Raw genomic sequence first — 17,243 nt, 5'->3', positions numbered from 1 at the left:
TTTCATTATTTTGCATGTACCTGTCCAGTTTTTCCAACACCATCTATTGAGGAGACTGTCTTGACTCCATTGTGTGCTCTTGCCTCCTTTGTCAAATATTAATTGAGTGTCATGGCTTGGGTTGATTTCTAGGTTCTCTGTTCTGTTCCGTTTATCTATATGTCTGCTCTTGTGCCAGGACCACTTCCCATGTCTTTTTAAAAGAGTACTTATTTAGGTATTTTGTAGAATGTCCCTCCATCTGTCTGGTGATTACACTGAAGGTACAGATTTTTGGGAAGAATACCAGAAGGTGATGTGCCCTTCTCATATTCTATCAGGAGCTACACAGTATCAGATATGTCTTATTACTGGTCACTTGCTTATGATACTCTCTGCCAGGTTTCTCCACTATAAAGTTACTATTTTTCCTGTTCTGTAGTTGGTTTTTAGAATCAAAATTATTGCTTTTTAAATTTTGATGTACATCAGTGTGCATGGGACTCATAGTTTGGCAACACCCTCAATCTTTTTTTTTTTTTTAACACCCTCAATCTTAATTGTAATCATAATAATAACAGCTAAACACATGTAAATTACCTGATTTAATCCTTAGGATATCACTCTGAAGGAGCACTTTTTCATGCCCATTTTTCAGCTGAGAAGACTGAGGTACAGGGAGTCTTGCCTAAGGTCTAGTTCAGCCGTGGGCAAACTACAGCCCGCGCTAAAAAAAAAAAAAAAAGACCGTACCCTTTTATGTAATGATGTTTACTTTGAATTTATATTAGTTCATACAAACACTCCATCCATGCTTTTGTTCCGGCCCTCTGGTCCAGTTTAAGAACCCATTGTGGCCCTCGAGTCAAAAAGTTTGCCCACTCCTGGCTAGTTAGTGATAGAGACGGATACTAACTTAGCCTTGAGGGCTAGCTTTTCACATGGGCCCTATGCTTGTTGTCAGAGCTTAGAATGGGGACGTTCTCATTGTTTGCCAAGGAAAACAAATGAGTACGTCCTACATTTGACAGTTCTCTTTTGTGTTTTCTTTAAGAAATATTTTCGTTGGTTTGCTTTTGCTTTCAGGAAGATTCCTTGAGTAACTGATTTTAGTAAGCTATGCCTGGCAATATCACCTTAAAATCTTGGAGAAACCCAGGCTACTTTGAGGAGCACTAAGGATCTATTTTTAGACTTCATTCAGAAATATGACTGAAGGTTAATGCGGGCAGAGTATTCAGAATAGAAACCTGCTTTTGGAGAAGGAGTGCTTCCCTACAGAAAGGCACCGAGCCCTCTCTCCTCCTGGATTTTATCAGCCTCTCCTAACGGGTGTGTTGTGTTTGTCAGTGTGTGTCTAAGCTCCACTTGTTCACTTTTGTTGACCGCACTAATGACTTTCCTACTACGCAGTCAAATGTGTCTCTGAATAGCCTGACTCCAGGGATGCTAAGTGTGGCTAAACGGTGACTCAGTATCTGTGAGCCTCTATTGTAGTGGCAGTGGGACCACTGTGTGGGTGGACGTTTGCACGTCTTCCTGGTGACTCACTCTGCAGCCTGCCTTTCTGAGGAGAAGTAGCTGTAGGTGGCTGCAAAGTTCTACTCGGCCTCTCTTCTCTGTCTCATCATACTGTGCAGATTGGGTATCCCCAAGTCCTCGAAATCAGTCAGCTCGGTGTCTTGAACGTACCTAGTCTCCCAAGCTGTCCACAGATCAGTACAGTTTTTAAAAACAGAAGTGTTTTGTTTCTAAATGTCTGTTGTAGGTCTGGTCATAGGTGCCAGAGTCCACAGGTTAAACAAAACACGGCTCATCATCCAGAGACAACCTGGGCAAGCATACTCACAAGAATTGTAGCATTTATTTCCCTTGGAAGGAGGAAAGCAGCTATTTAGAATAAGCCTGATTCTTGCATACAATAACCCATAAATTTTATGAGTAGAAAATTATGGGAGGGATTAATAAGAGAGGTGAAGTTTATAGGTGTGTGGATCTGGCCTCAGAAGTCAGAAGAATAAGGATTTTACTTTATTTTTCTCAGATATGGTTTTCTACACATCCATTATAGAGAAAGTGTGAGGTATGAGAAAATGTAAGGAAGAAAGTGAAAACATCCTATTTTTATCACCAGAAATAGCCACCCTTTTGTTTTGCATAATTTCTCCTTCTCTTTCCTCTCTCATGCTGCAAATATATTTGTAATCCTGCATTTTTAATGTAATACTATATCATAAAATTTTTTCCCCATAATTTAAAGAAAAAGACTTTGCTAATTTGATGGGAGAAAAGGGACTAATTTTAATTGGCATTCCCTTAATATTTTAGTTAGGATTAATAGGATTGTTAGTTTATTTATTGCCAGAGATTGTCAGGTTTTCTGCTCTGTATCTTTTCACAAAATTGGAACTGTTACTAAAGCAAGCCTCTGATTTCAGATGTCCTAAACGATGCTATATTTGATGAAGATCATGATGAGATGGTGATTGTGAAGGACATAGATATGTTTTCCATGTGTGAACATCATCTAGTTCCATTTATTGGAAAGGTAAGGTTTTCTCTGTTGTTTCTTAACAATTTAAAAAAGCACAAAACTTTAAAATTAGGATAATTATATTTAAAATTGCCACCTAATCCCAAGTATCCCAGATATTTATTTATTTATTTTTTAATATATATATATTTCATTGATTTTTTACAGAGAGGAAGGGAGAGGGATAGAAAGTTAGAAACATTGATGAGTGAGAAACATCGATCAGCTGCCTCCTGCACACTCCCTACTGGGGATGTGCCCGCAATCAAAGTACATGCCCTTGACCGAATCAAACCTGGGACTCTTCAGTCTGCAGACCGACGCTCTATCCATTGAGCCACACCAGTCAGGGCAATATCCCAGATATTTAGAATTACATATAAACTTTTATTCTTCACCAACCTGACTAATCTAATAGCTTGAAATTAACAAAATATAAACAGTGGCAGAAGGCCCTCAGGAAAGGATTTCATTGCAAATGCCATGTTAATAGGGTTAAAGTAATGAGATTAAAGTCTCTCCTTTTTTTCTAGGTAGTTGCTTCGGGCTTTGAAAACCTTTGTCCTTTATTTTGACTAAATCCTGTTTGATCCAAGATAGACTTTTTAAAAAATTTTATTTATTGATTTTGAGAGAGAGGGAGACATTGATTTGTTGTTCCACTTATTTATGCATTCACTGGTTAATTCTTGTATGTGCCCTGACCAGGGTGTATCAGGATGGTGCTCTAACCAACTGAGCTACTGGGCCAGGGCCAAGATAGACTTTTGTATAATATGACATGAGCTGTAATGATGGCAGAAGTTCTTGTAGCAGAAGTTATAGTATTAGTGGATTTAATTTGTTTCCAACCCTTTCTATGTTAAGAAAAATGTGTCTAATGCAAACTAGATAATATTATCTAGCTTGGCGTTAACACACCTTTGAGAACTTGTGGGTTTAGGACCTAGAATTGTCCATTCTCTTCCCTTCTCCCATATCATAATTTTATTTTATTTTGACTTTATTAATAATTTTCAAACAGAAAATGTATAGGAAATAGTATTGTGAATACTTATATACCCATCACCTAAACTTAATATTTTTATTAAAGGATTTTATATTTTCATTTTTTATAGAATTAAAACAGAAAAATGTACAGAACATATCAAGATCTAGATCAAGAACTAGAACAGATCAAGATCTAGAATGTTATTAGTATTTCTGGAAGCTCACCTTGTGGCCCTTTTCTAATAATACCTAACCCATCTCTTGTTCGCACAGGTAGATTAGTTTTGCTTGTTTTTTAACTACAGTCATGTGCTGCATAAAGACTTTTTGGTTAATTAAGGATCCCAAAAGATTATAATGGACCTGAAGAATTCCTATCTTAGTGATACCTTATCTCTAGAAATTCTTATCAATGCAGAAGACAATGACTTAAATCTGCTTAACAACCTTTCCTTTGTTACTGTGCTTTCCCTGGTAAATTCCCATAACTGACTCTCCTACCCCTAATATTTTCTTTTGTCTTCAGCTGAATATGGTATTTAAGGTGGTGGCTTTGGCTATTTTCTGAGTTCTCAGTTTTCCTGGGTGTCTCTTATGTATACAGAAGGTATACCTGTTATTAAACTTTGTTTTTCTCCTGATAATCTATCTTTTATTACAGGGGAGTCTCAGCCAAGAACCTAAAAGGATAGAGGGAAATATATTTTTCCTCCCCATACAGAAATAGTCTAGGTGTGTAGTGGCTGTAACATCTAGGTTTGTGTAAGTGTTCTGTGATGTTCACACAACCTAGATGGCCCATGGACGCATTCCTTAGAACTTCTCTCTGTGAAGCGGCACATGACTGTATATATAAATGGAAAGAACCTACAGCATGTGTTCTTTGTATCTGGCTGCTTTTGCTCCACATTGTAAGTCATTGATGTCATGGCCTATTGTTGTAGTTTGTTTAGTTTCATTGCTACGTATTATTCCATTACACACAAATCCCATACTGTAGCTATTCTGTTCATAGGGAGTTAGTGACTTGGCTGAGGCCAGACCCAAGAGCTTGATCCTGTACTCAGCCTCTCACCGCTTCTTTAGGGGTCTCAGACCTAATTCCAACGTGGTGAGGTTGGGAATAGAAGGGAATTCCCCACATTAACGAATAATTCTAGGAAGCCAGCAGGCTATCTGAGTATTCGACTCAATTCTCATAGTGTTTACCCGGAAGTGGGATAGCATCAGATACCACAGGTTATGGGCTTAGTCCAAGAAGACTGCCCAACCCCCACCCCCAGCCTGGAGCCCCATCCTGCCAACACACACACTTTAGAAGCCAGCTGAAAGCCCAGATTCAGATCTGTGCTTCTGACCAACTGGCTACAGATTGGAGGTTCCAACAACCCTTTCCTTGGGTTTGATTAATTTGCTAGAATGGCTCACAAGTACTCAAAGAAACATGTTACTTACTAGGTTACTGGCTTATTGGGAATTCAGCAACTGGGAAGCTCTCTGAACTCCATCCTCTTGTGTTATTATGGAGTCTTCATTGTATAGTCACGATTGATTAAATCACTGGCCATTGTCAATAGATCCAACCTCCAGCCCCTCTCCCCTCCTGGGTGGTATGTGTGGAGGTGGGGTGGGACTGGAAGCTCCAATCCTTTAATCACTTAGTAGGTTCCATTGGCAACCAGGCCCCATTCTTAGGTGCTGTCCAAGCCACTTCGTTAACATAACAAAATACACTCCCTCCCCCACCTCTCAATACTTGAAAAATTCCAAGGATTTTGGGAGCTATGAGTCAGGAATGGTGGATGAAGACCAAGTACATATTTTTTACAAATCACAGTATCTCAACACTATAGCCTATTACCTTCTGCTAGGAGCACCTCTGTGTTTGTGTTTTTGCTAATTCTGTTTTAAATACAATATTCAGTGATGATTTTCTAAAGCGGACATTTAAATGGCTTAGGATCTTTAGGAAGACCAAAAATAGTACAAGCAATGCACAGATTATAGCTCTGCATGTTAGTATAAAGTTCCAGGGTTCTCAACCTTCTGGCCCTTTAAATACAGTTCCTCATGTTGTGACCCAACCATAAAATTATTTTCGTGGCTACTTCATAACTAATGTTGCTACTGTTATGAATCGTAATGTAAATATCTGATATGCAGGATGGTCTTAGGTGACCCTTGTGAAAGGGTCGTTTGACTGCCAAAGGGGTCGCGACCCACAGGTTGAGAACCGCTGGATAAACATTTCAAGTGGTGCAAAGGCTTTGATTCTATGGGAGAGTTTTAACTCTCTAATTTTCTTTGAAATACCTAACATTTAGGAGCTACTTTCCTTTGTCCTCCTGCTGACCAGGAAGGTGATGCGTAGGTATTCGCAAACTCCCACAGCATAGTGGTAGTAGATGAAAAATCACTAATTACTACTATATCAATTATTCATAAGTATAGAAAAGTAGGTGAACAAATGCAACAAATGCTGGCTCACCATGATGCAAATAAGTCTATAATTTTATATTAGGTTAATTGATGGCCTACAATGACCATTTACTTTTAGCCTTTATGGAGAACTAATGTTTTCTCCATACCTAATGTATGGCTCAAAGAGAAGTAACATTTACATATTAGATATTAACCAGTGCCTATTAAGATTACAGAAATGGCTTTGCTTTATAGTAGATTCTATAAGAACATTAGTGTGAGGATCCAGGTTCTTGCGCAGTCACATTTGCCCCCGGGCTCTTCTCTAGCTGGGAAGCTGGTACGCTCCAGCAGCTTAGAATCGAGGCCGCCATGTGTGACAAAGGGAGTGGAACCCCTCTTTCTGTACAACAGGGTGGGATCTTTAAGGCTACAGTGATGTGTGGAATGACAGTCTTTAAAGTTATAGTTTCAACCATTTAGAGGAGGCTTTTCTGGCTCCACTTAAAAAATGTTTTTTATTGATTTTAAAGAGAGAGGGAGAGAGAGAGAGATAGAAGCATCGATGAAAGAGGGACATCGATTGGCTGCCTCCTGCACTCCCCCCACTGGGGATCTAGCCTGCAATTGGACATGTGCCCTGACCAGGAATCGAATTGGGGACCTGTTGGTTCATGGGTTGATGCTCAACCACTGAGCCACACTGGCTGGGCCTGCCTACAGTTTACTTTGTTGCAGGATAATTTGCACTTTCTTGATATTTCCCCTCAATAAGGAAAGACTTTATGAATTGTAAAGAGAATTTAACTTCACCAGGAAATACCATGACTATATTCAAATTTGTTGTTTTATTAATAGAACCATTCTTATATATTTTCCTTTTACTGCATTTATGTAAATTTTAAATGTCTACATATGTGCTTTATTTTTTAAATTTTAAGTCTTCTAGATGTTTTAAAGACACATTTTCATGAGTTGAATTTCATAAAAGTATTCTGTATTGTGTCTCCTAATTTCCTTATTTTGTCACAAGAAAGCACTGTATTTTCACTTGGCTCATAATTTCTGTCTCTTCTCTGAAGGTCCACATCGGTTACCTTCCCAACAAGCAAGTCCTTGGCCTCAGCAAACTTGCGAGGTAAGCATGACTGTGCGGTGAATAGGAAAACAGGCATGTAGGACCTGGGCCTACGCAGCGAGGATCTCAGCAGGCTCTCCTTCTTGACCAGTGTGGATCTAATGTGGAGGTCACATTGCAACTTAAAATTTATAAAGACTTAGAGGACTTAGGACCTAAAATACAAATGTCCTTTTCCTCACTTCCCCCATTGCCTCCCCGCCGCCCCTGTCTCCTAGCCTTCCACCCACTGGCATATCCTTGAAGTCCTAGCTCACGCCTTCCTCTGTAGAACCTTCCCTGACTGGAGAGGACCTGAGCTCCAGTCCTTTCTGGGTGGCTTAGCTAACAGTGAGGGGTCGGGGAGGAAACCCAGGCAGGGGTGTAACTGCACTGCACTGTTTTCAGACTTTTATTTATTTTTATTTTTTAATATTTTATTGACTTTTTACAGAGAGGAAGGGAGAGGGATAGAGAATTAGAAACATCGATGAGAGAGAAACATCGATCAGTTGCCTCCTGCACACTCCCTACTGGGGATGTGCCCGCAACCAAGGTACATGCCCTTGACCGGAATCGAACCTGGGACCCTTGAGTTCGCAGGCTGACGCTCTATCCACTGAGCCAAACTGGTTAGGGCTGTTTTCAGACTTTTAATCCAACAGCCATCATTTGGGGTCTGAACCCTGCCTTCAGGCATCTCTCTTGGGTCCTACAGGGCCAGTCAGTTCACTTCTAGTTTCATTGCCTCTGCAGACACAATTCTGTGTCTTCCTCTCAGCTCTACTCCAAGATAGTGCTTACCATCCTCTCTCCCATTTCTTTCCTTTCTGTTATAGCTTCTTTTCCATTCTTTATCCTGTGTGTTCCTTCCTTTAAACATTTTCCCCCTGCTATCATTTTTAGGGTTTTAGGAAGAAGAGTATGGTAATCTATTTAATGGACAGTCAACTTGAGGGTCCATGTTTATATATCTCGGATTGATCCATCATCAGTACTTTAATGCCCCTTTCGTAATTTCTCTGTATAGAAATAGTACTGGGGAAATCCTGGGAGGGTGAGTGTGTGTGTGTGTGTGTGTGTGTGTGTGTGTGTGTGTGTGTGTGTGTTTTGAGAGAGAGTTAAGAACAAAATGAAGAAAAATAGGTAATGAATACACAGTCAAGTGCTTCCCCTCCAAAACATACTTTTTACAACAAACCAAGCTAAGTTTTCATAACTTGATTGAGGTTATAGTGACCATAGCAAAATTGGAGTAAATGGACCTTCATGATCATGTGACTCTTCTGTGGCTCTGATGTGTTTCTGCTTCTTCTCCACCTGGACTGAGTTTTGCCACAGTCCTGAGATGGTCCAGATCTTTTTCAATTCCATATCGAATCTGTAAAACCACCCAGCAGTCTGACAGTTGCCTTCCATGGCTGTTCTTTTTTACTTTCTTTTCACTCATTTCCTCTAGGGATTAAGGAGAAAGTCAGTAGAAGAGAAAAATTTAACTTTCCTGGTGACTGACTTTGTTCTTGGTCAGTAATCTTGCCACTAGACAGAGCTCCTTGGCCCATGAAAGGATGTTATTGTCTCAGCTGTAATTGCTTCACTGCAATAAGGCTCTTAACACAGATCCAGAATTTCCTTCCACCTCTCAGTGATTTGTACCCAATGGCGGTGCCAAGGGGCAACTGAGAAAGGGTATTGGTGGTGACGGGATAACGAACCCTACTGTAATTTCTATTGCCAACCCTGCATCTTCCCCATGGAGGTATTCTGGCACTGCTGGTGCCAGTCACAGCCTGTCCACCTGTAAAAGGTGTGTAGTGGAGAGTTTTCATATTATAAAACAGCTTGGCAGACTACACAGGCCTTGGTCTTAAGGTGAGCACCTTCTCTCAAAGACCACTGTATGTAGACCATGGGTAACACTTTATGGAAGTGGATTCCAGAGTGATCCAGTGAGATCTTGGACTACATGGTAACTTGGGAGTAGAAGGAATAACCTTTGGTTATTTCCTTTCCTAGTGCAAGGAAAAGATCTCAAATAATTCGGCTTTTATGAAACAATACAAAGGAGTTGATTATTAGCCTGGAGATTTGTCCTTAAACTAATAGGATTAAAATTTAAGTGGGGGAAAGAAAGGAAAGCTAAGCCAAGACCGAGTATATGTTAGTTTCAGATTTATTGAAAAAAATTGAATAAAGGGTCTATTAAGTGGGAAAGAAGGCTAAGTTTTAAAAAAATATATATTTTTATTGATTTCAGAGAGGAAGGAAGAGGGAGAGAGAGATATATCAATGATGAGAGAGAATCATTGATTGGCTGCCTCCTGCATACTCCCTACTGGGGATTGAGCCCACAACCCGATCATGTGCCCTTGACTAGAATAGAACCTGGGGCTCTTCAGTCCACAGGCAGATGCTCTATCCACTGAGCCAAACCAGCTAGGGCAAGAAGGCTAAGTTTTTATCCAACTGCTTATTCCTTGTAAGAAGTAGGAATATTCAGGGAATGAAGAGTAATAAAGCAAACTGAATGTCTTTGCAAAACTTCACTGTTCATTTTACTCTTGTATGTGAAGTGTGTTATATGCTTGCCTTTAAACGAATGACCTTTCAGTGCCACAGAAGTCAAATATCATCAGTCCAACAGTAAAGCCCAAAGTAATAAGAAAATGCCAGAAGTGAGTTGATCTGGTTGAACTTTAGAATTCTAGAGTAAACCTAGTTTGAATAGAAAGTCCTTTAGTTGTGCTCGCTTTGGCAACACATATACTGAAGTCAGAACGATACAGAGAAGATTAGCATGGCCCCCGTGCAAGGATGACACGCAAATCTGTGAAACATCCCATATTAAAAAAAAAGAAAGAAAAAAGAAATTCCTTTTGTTGCTAAAAATCCATTGAACATATATTAATTTTCTTGCCTTAATAACCAAGTGAACAGAATTAAATCTTGAATTTTGAATTGCAGTGCCTCGTGGTAGCCGTGGTTAGTCTATTGAACACCCACTGGGAAAGGACACTGTGCCAGAGAGAAGTAGGACATAGCCTCCGCCCTCAAGGAGGGTGAGAGTATGAGGCAACAGGTGCCATGCAAACACCTAGTTTGGAGCTCCCAGTTTAGAGGAGGCAAGGTAGCTGTGGCCTGGCATGGTTGAAGAGACCCAGAGGTGGAGGGCTGAGCAGAATTCTAAATGGAAGAGAAGTTTCTCTAGGTATAGTTAATGCCTAAGCAAAGGCAAATCAGAGGGTAGGAGCAAGGCATAGTCTGGTGGATAGGGAACACATCTGTTTGTTAGAAATAAGAAATGTAGGCAGGGGTAATGGGGAGATAGTTTAAAAGGCAGGGTAGGCATTAGATTACAAAGAGAACATTTCCCTCCTTCTTTCTCAACTATAAAAGTAACATACATACCAGTTAAATTTAAATACAAATGAGTGAGTAAAAGGGAAGTTTTTCTTTCCTATTTTTATTCCCCAGAATAAAAACTAGATATTTCTTTCACTATTCTCTGGAAAATTTCTATGAAAATACAAACACAAAGCTCTTTACAATTACTAAAACAAAACAAAGCCTCCCCCCCCCCCAAAAAAATAGCAGATCATACTCTACATTTTGTACTACAACTTTTTAAATTCTATTTAAAATAAATCAAAATCCCTTGTACATATTTTAGTCCAAAAAGTCCAAGTCCTAGATTTTTAATGGTTACATAGTACTTCTTTGACTGATTAATAGAATTCATTTAACCAGGCTTTGATATACATACAAAGTTTGAAGATACCGTCAAGAAAGAAAAAAAATGCTTTGGTGAACATATTTTTTATATATTTGCACACTGAATGGTCGCGGGTTTAATTACTGGTCCAGGGCATGTACTTTGGTTGCAGGTTCCACAGCACTGGTAGGGGCACACCAATCAATGAGTCTCACCTCCATGTTTCTCTGCCTCTCTCTTTTCCCCTCCTTCCTTTCTTCCACTCTCTCTAGAAATCAATGGAAAAAAAATACCCTCTGGTGAGGATTCAAAATAATTATACTAAATAAACAAAATAAAAAAATATATGTATTGGAGTTCCTTCAATGTTGTTTGCCTTCTGGGAACACAGAAGAAATCAGAGTGGCTCCTGCCCTCAGGCTGAGTGGTGAATAGGGCAACCGACACTTTATTGACTTTATTTGCTGTAACAGGTATAAGGGAGCAAGTTGTCAGTTCTATATGAGGGAGGGTCATATTGGAGAGAAGAGCCTTAAAATGCCTCATTCATGAACCTTGAGTCCAAATTCATGACCAAAAGGCCAAATTTTAAAGAAAAGGTCCTTAATGTGAATTATTATTCTAAAATGGGTGATTCACAGCATTGGCCAGATTGCTCAGTTGGTTACCAGTAGTCGGCAAACTCATTAGTCAACAGAGCCAAATATCAACAGTACAACGATTGAAATTTCTTTTGCGAGCCAAATTTTTTAAACTTAAACTATAGGGTACTCCTAAGGCTTAGGAAGAGCCACACTCAAGGGGCCAAAGAGTCGCATGTGGCTCGCGAGCTGCAGTTTGCCCACCACAGGGTTAGAACATCATCCTCATTACGCCAAGGTTGCGGGTTTGATGCCCGGTCAGGGCACAGACAAAAAGCAACCAAATGAATGCATAAATAAGGGGGACAACAAAGAGATGTTTTCTCTTTCTCTCTCTGCCTTCCTTTCTCTAAAAATCAATAATAATAGAGAAAGAAATAAAATGGGTGATTCATGTGGCCGTCTTTACATTTCACAACTAGAGTGAAAGATGTTGAATGGAGAAAAATCATCATTTGACAGATGGTGCTATAAGCGAAGATCAGTCAGCTTTTATTTTGGGAGGGGGTTAATCATATTGATTGCTCAGATGGACCTATTATGTAAAGAGATGTTTGGAGAAGTCTGTTCAGTTCTAATCTGATTATCCTAATAGGGTTAGTTGGCACAGTAGTTGGCAATGGTCTAGCTATTAATGAACAAATATTTATTTTTAACTTGAACTTTAAGCTTTGATTAAACAATATGTTTAATTAGAACACTTGAGCCCTAGCTGGTTTGGCTCAGTGGATAGAACAGTGATGGCAAACCTATGACACGCATGTCAGAGGTGACATGCGAACTCATTTTTTTGGTTGATTTTTCTTTGTTAAATGGCATTTAAATATATAAAATAAATATCAAAAATATAAGTCTTTGTTTTACTATGGTTGCAAATATCAAAAAATTTCTATATGTGACACGGCACCAGAGTTAAGTTAGGGTTTTTCAAAATGCTGACACGCCGAGGCCAATAGGTTGGCCATCACTGGGATAGAGTGTCAGCCTGCGGACTGAAGGGTACTGGGTTCGATTCTGATCAAGGGCACATGCCTGGGTTTCGAGCTCGATCCCCAGTAGGGGGCATGCAGGAGGCAGCTGAATGGTTCTCTCTATCATTGATGTTTCTATCTCTCTCTCCTTCTTTCTTCCTCTCTAAAATCAATAAAAAAAATATATATTAGAATACTTCAGTCTTGGCTTGAGAGCTTTAAAATTACTCATCTCTAATTGTGTTTTTCATAAGTGAACTATATACTCTTAATTCTCTCTCTCTTTGGGGACATAGGGACACACCACTCTGTCCTAGTTGGTCTCCATTAGACCTTCCCTCTTTATTGTCCTGTAGTTTTTATATCTTTCTATCCTCCTGTAAGCACTAATCTCCTGCTCACATCCTTTAATTGCTTCAATGAAGTCCTTTTAGTCTTATGAGGAAGCCTTAGCAATTCACTTTAAAATTTTTATCATTAACTAAAACAAATCTTTCTTTTTTAGGATTGTAGAAATCTATAGTAGAAGATTACAAGGTAAATTTTAAAACCATTTTTTTTTACTGAAAAAGTTTTTTCTTATTGTTCTTATAAGTGTAATACGCATGACATAAAATTAAAACCTCATAGGAATATGAAACAGAAAATGTCTGCTATATACATTCCTTCACATTTTTATGCATATACAAACATTTTAAAATAAATTAATTTTATACATAATGGGCTTCACTTATCTTTTTTCTCTATCACCCCCCCCCCCCCCGCCCCGGCTTACATCTTAAACATTTTCCCCCACAGACATGTAAGTATTTCATTTGTTTTGCCCGCTGTTCAGTGTTCCATTGCACGGCTGTGCTGTGGCTTCATTTAATCAATCCCTGCTCTGATAGACATTTGGGAAATTTGTCAGCTTTCAAATGGATGTAATGCTGCAGTGAATGTATGTATTCAAAGATCAGTTGTGTATTCAGCACAGGAACTGCCGAGGTTAACTCACTGGTTTTCAGCATTGCTCTAAGTACAATTCAATAATCACACTGTAACCCCCTTGTTAATCCTGTTGCCGAGCTATTTTTTTCATTCGCTCTGCTCTCCTCTGTGGAGGTGCTTGTTACCAATATTCTGTTGGTCTTGCTGCACACCCGAGAGACAGTTGCTGCTCTACTCCATTCCCTCCATGGGTGCTGGAGGGCGCCCGGCTTCCTGAGCTCTCGTCAGCACCTGTACTGAGGGCCGGGATGGGACAGGGGCCTCCTGTGCCCCAGGCAGCAGACAGAGCCAGCTGGTCAAAGCTGGTGTGTCTCGGCTTTTACCTCTCTCAGAAGTCTGCTTTTTGAGATTTTTATATATCCTAGAGATAGCAAAAACGTTCAGCTGTTTGTGTCAGACACGCAAACTGAGCTCCTTGTCACATCCACAGTTCAAGAGCGCCTTACGAAACAGATTGCCGTAGCAATCACAGAAGCCTTGCGGCCTGCTGGAGTCGGGGTCGTGGTTGAAGCAACGTAAGTCCATATTTGCCTTTAATAATGTCATAGTGGTGCATGAAGGGATATTCACTTCATTTCCTGTGTTGCCAATACGGGAACTAGGGTATGGGAGCCTGTTTTGTGTGTGTGAGTTTGGGGGTGGAGGTTGTGGAAGAGTAGGGAGTCATAAGCTTTAGGGGTAGTGATTCGCACAGGCAGTAGCGTTGTATATCTTCTCTTTTTTTTTCCCCCCAATATATTTTATTGATTTTTTACAGAGAGGAAGGGAGAGGAATAGAGAGTTAGAACCATCAATCAGCTGCCTTCTGCACACCCCCTACTGGGGATGTGCCCGCAACCAAGGTACATGTCCTTGACCGGAATTGAACCTGGGACCCTTGAGTCTGCAGGCCGACGCTCTATCCACTGAGCCAAACCGGTTAGGACTGTATATCTTGTCTTGATTTCTTCTTTAGCTCTTTGTTGCTCCAACCAGAGTTTTTCTAATATTTTGGCACATATTTTAAAAAGTAGAGAGAACTAAGAATGGGTACCAAGGGCACCAGAAGACACTTGTTTAAGTTGGAATGCATTATGAGAATTGCATGCAGCTTGTGGGCAAAATTCTCATGCATTCTCCCGGTGTGGCATGGACTCTGCACTGTGCATGCTCTCCAGCTTCGCCAGGTCGCTCAAACTCACTGTGGTCACCGTCCTGGGTTCTGGATGCTTCACCATTCACTGAACACCTCAGCTAGCATAATGCTGTCTTGGTCATGAAAATGGAACAAGTGAGAGCTGTGGATTTCTTCTTATCTCGAACTTGCTGTATCTCCGTAGACCACTTGTATTATTTTCACCTAGGAAGAACATCCCATTCTCCCCTCTCCTGTTGGATGCCTTAAGGATTCGACCACTGAGAAGAATAAAAGATAGAAAACTAAGAAACTTTAAAATATATATATTTTTAGATAAAATTTATCTAAGTGACAAACGTGGTTATTGTGAACCCCGTTTAATCAGATTTAATCTTTTGGCCTGCTTTTTTATTTTAAAAACCAAACCAGTAACTGTTTATTCTCCCTTGGTTGGCTTGTTCTCTAGACACATGTGTATGGTAATGCGAGGAGTACAGAAAATGAACAGCAAGACTGTGACCAGCACGATGCTGGGTGTGTTCCGGGAAGATCCGAAGACGCGGGAAGAGTTCCTCACCCTCATCAGGAGCTGCTGAACTTTCAGTGTACCCCATGTGCTCCGCAGATCACGCCCCTAGTAGCATTGGTTGTCTGGTCTTCATTGTTTGTACAATTCTCTTCTCAATTGTGAAACTTACTCCTCGTCACTAATTGTGTTTAATAATTATTTATTGCAAATCAAATAAAGTTAATTTTAATATGGGGTGGGCCCGCTGCTTTGTTCCTGCCACGGCGTAGTGGCAACATTCACGCACACTGCTGATAGTGTTGTTATCACTGCCATTTGGTAACTGAGGACGCTGGGGAGAAAGAAATCATGTATTCTGTTCAAATCGTCTGGTGATTTGGTTCCTAAGCATTGGAGTGTTGGGAATGGGAGAAAACTATGGCCAATATACTGCTTCTTCCATTCCCCAAACAAAAGTGGTGTGATGCTTAAAATAAGTTATTATACAGCTCTGCAAATTCAAAGTTCACCAGGCTCCACTCTAATCATGTTTATTAAACCGCCATAACACTTATTTTTTATATATTTATTTTTGACTGTCTAGTTGTAATGTTAGTCACCAAGGCAAGGTGATGGATTACTTATGTTTTTTATTTTACTGTGAATTAAAAAGGGACATGTCTACCTTCTGTTCTTTTTAAAATTCATGTATCGGGAATTAATTCCTGGAGTTGTTTACGAGTGTGTTCTCATGTCAACATACAGGGGTTTAGACATTTAACTCTCTGTGCCTTGATGAGAATATCACACCATTTGGAGTGTAGATACCTTTGCCTTTATTTAAAAGCCATTATTTTATGGGATTGAGTACTAACACTGCAAATAACTAGTCCTCTGTATTTTACAATTTGAAGTTTCTCGGGAGCTTTGTGTGTTTCTTGCGGATCCCTCAAAACTTTTTATCTTCTCAATAGTTTTTCTAAGTATTCCAGAAAGTTTTGAGTGTTCATCACTTTCAGGTCCACAGAACCATAGCTTCCGTGAACATGAAAGAGTGCAGAATGAACTAATTGTGGACTGCATCGTGAGCTGCGTCCACTGTCAGTGTGGTGTAGTGGTGGTGTCTGTGAAAATGCACCATAATCTTCTGGAATCCCTGGAAAATGCTGGAAGCCCCGTACTGGTTTCCCTTGTGGTCCATGAAGGTCTTGTCTTCAGTGTAACTGTACAAGTGGGTCAGGTCTTTTAGTCCGGGAAGCTGTTGCCTTATTGATGATTATCTTAAAGTTTCCCCTACTGGGGCCGTGTTGGGCTAAATTAAAACAATAAAATAACCCAACTCCCCTGCCAAAATTAATTATTCTTGAAGAAGCCTCTTATTTGGCTGACATAGTGCTCCTCACATTTATCCCATTACCTTAAGAAGAATTAACCACAGTGATTGCTTTAACTTTGGTAGTCTTAGCTCTGCACTTTGTTTGGCTTACGATGAGACAAAATGGAAGAGATTTAAAAAAAATTCCCTACTTCCGTTTCCTATATTCTGTACTTGGAGTTTCTAAAGTACAGTGGTGGTTGATTTTGAGTTCCTTTTAAAATTGAAGCCAATAAAAACATTATCCTGCTTAATATTTAGATATTTACAAGTAGAATTAAATACTCAACTCATGTTTGGTATCTTAAAGTAAAATCAGGTGTAGCTTGGAGGACCAAAGAAATTGTTAGTTATAAATTTATCTTTTGAGATCTATTGTATTCCTCTGTAAATGACTTCCCTAGAAGTGTTCTCATTAAGGTCTAATGTATCCATAGGCTGTCATCTTATTGGTGAATGCAAAATAATTACCTTGTTTTACTCTGGTCTGTAGTGCTTTAAAATTACCTTTTCATATCCACGACTTCGAATCCATTTTGGAGACTTTTAACACTGTTCAATGAAATTGTCTGAATTTTATGTGTGTCTGTGTGTATTCCTGAAGTTAATTCTATTTAAATTATTAAAGTGCTATAACTTTGTTCTTGTGAAAGTCGTTTCTTTTTGAACCACTGGTATAGCTATAGCAATCAGTCAGGTGGTTTTCATTGTATTCTGTTTTAGCAAAGAAGGGCTTCTTGTAGCCACCAAGCTATTAGAACGTAAATCCCAGCTACAGTACAAATTAACCGCAGGCTCTCTGTTTTCCTTTGGCATTTGGTTTGGGTGTTATTGTCCTCAGCTCCTGCAGTAATGGGAAGGGGAGATCTGGGATGAGAGAGAGGAATCT

General features: G+C 39.7%; 1 protein-coding gene and 1 non-coding gene across 2 annotated transcripts in view; both read left to right on the top strand.

The window, feature by feature from the left end:
• Positions 1 to 16,995, top strand: part of GCH1 (GTP cyclohydrolase 1) — a 38,031-nt gene extending 21,036 nt beyond the window's left edge. The window contains exons 2-6 of the mRNA XM_036307728.1: positions 2,418 to 2,527; positions 7,006 to 7,061; positions 12,870 to 12,901; positions 13,785 to 13,869; positions 14,938 to 16,995. Coding sequence (XP_036163621.1) covers positions 2,418 to 2,527; positions 7,006 to 7,061; positions 12,870 to 12,901; positions 13,785 to 13,869; positions 14,938 to 15,067 — 413 coding nt within the window. The 3' untranslated portion in view covers positions 15,068 to 16,995. The remainder of the gene's footprint in view (positions 1 to 2,417; positions 2,528 to 7,005; positions 7,062 to 12,869; positions 12,902 to 13,784; positions 13,870 to 14,937) is intronic.
• On the top strand, positions 9,783 to 9,889 carry LOC118661303. Its single transcript, XR_004969273.1, has one exon. It is a non-coding gene; the product is annotated as a U6 spliceosomal RNA (small nuclear RNA).
• Positions 16,996 to 17,243: the final 248 nt, after the last annotated feature.

This window comes from Myotis myotis, unplaced genomic scaffold (assembly GCF_014108235.1).
Source record: "Myotis myotis isolate mMyoMyo1 unplaced genomic scaffold, mMyoMyo1.p scaffold_m19_p_1, whole genome shotgun sequence".
Lineage (NCBI taxonomy): Eukaryota > Metazoa > Chordata > Mammalia > Chiroptera > Vespertilionidae > Myotis > Myotis myotis.
Note: the sequence above shows the minus strand (reverse complement) of the source record. Positions and strands in the feature narration are given on the sequence as shown.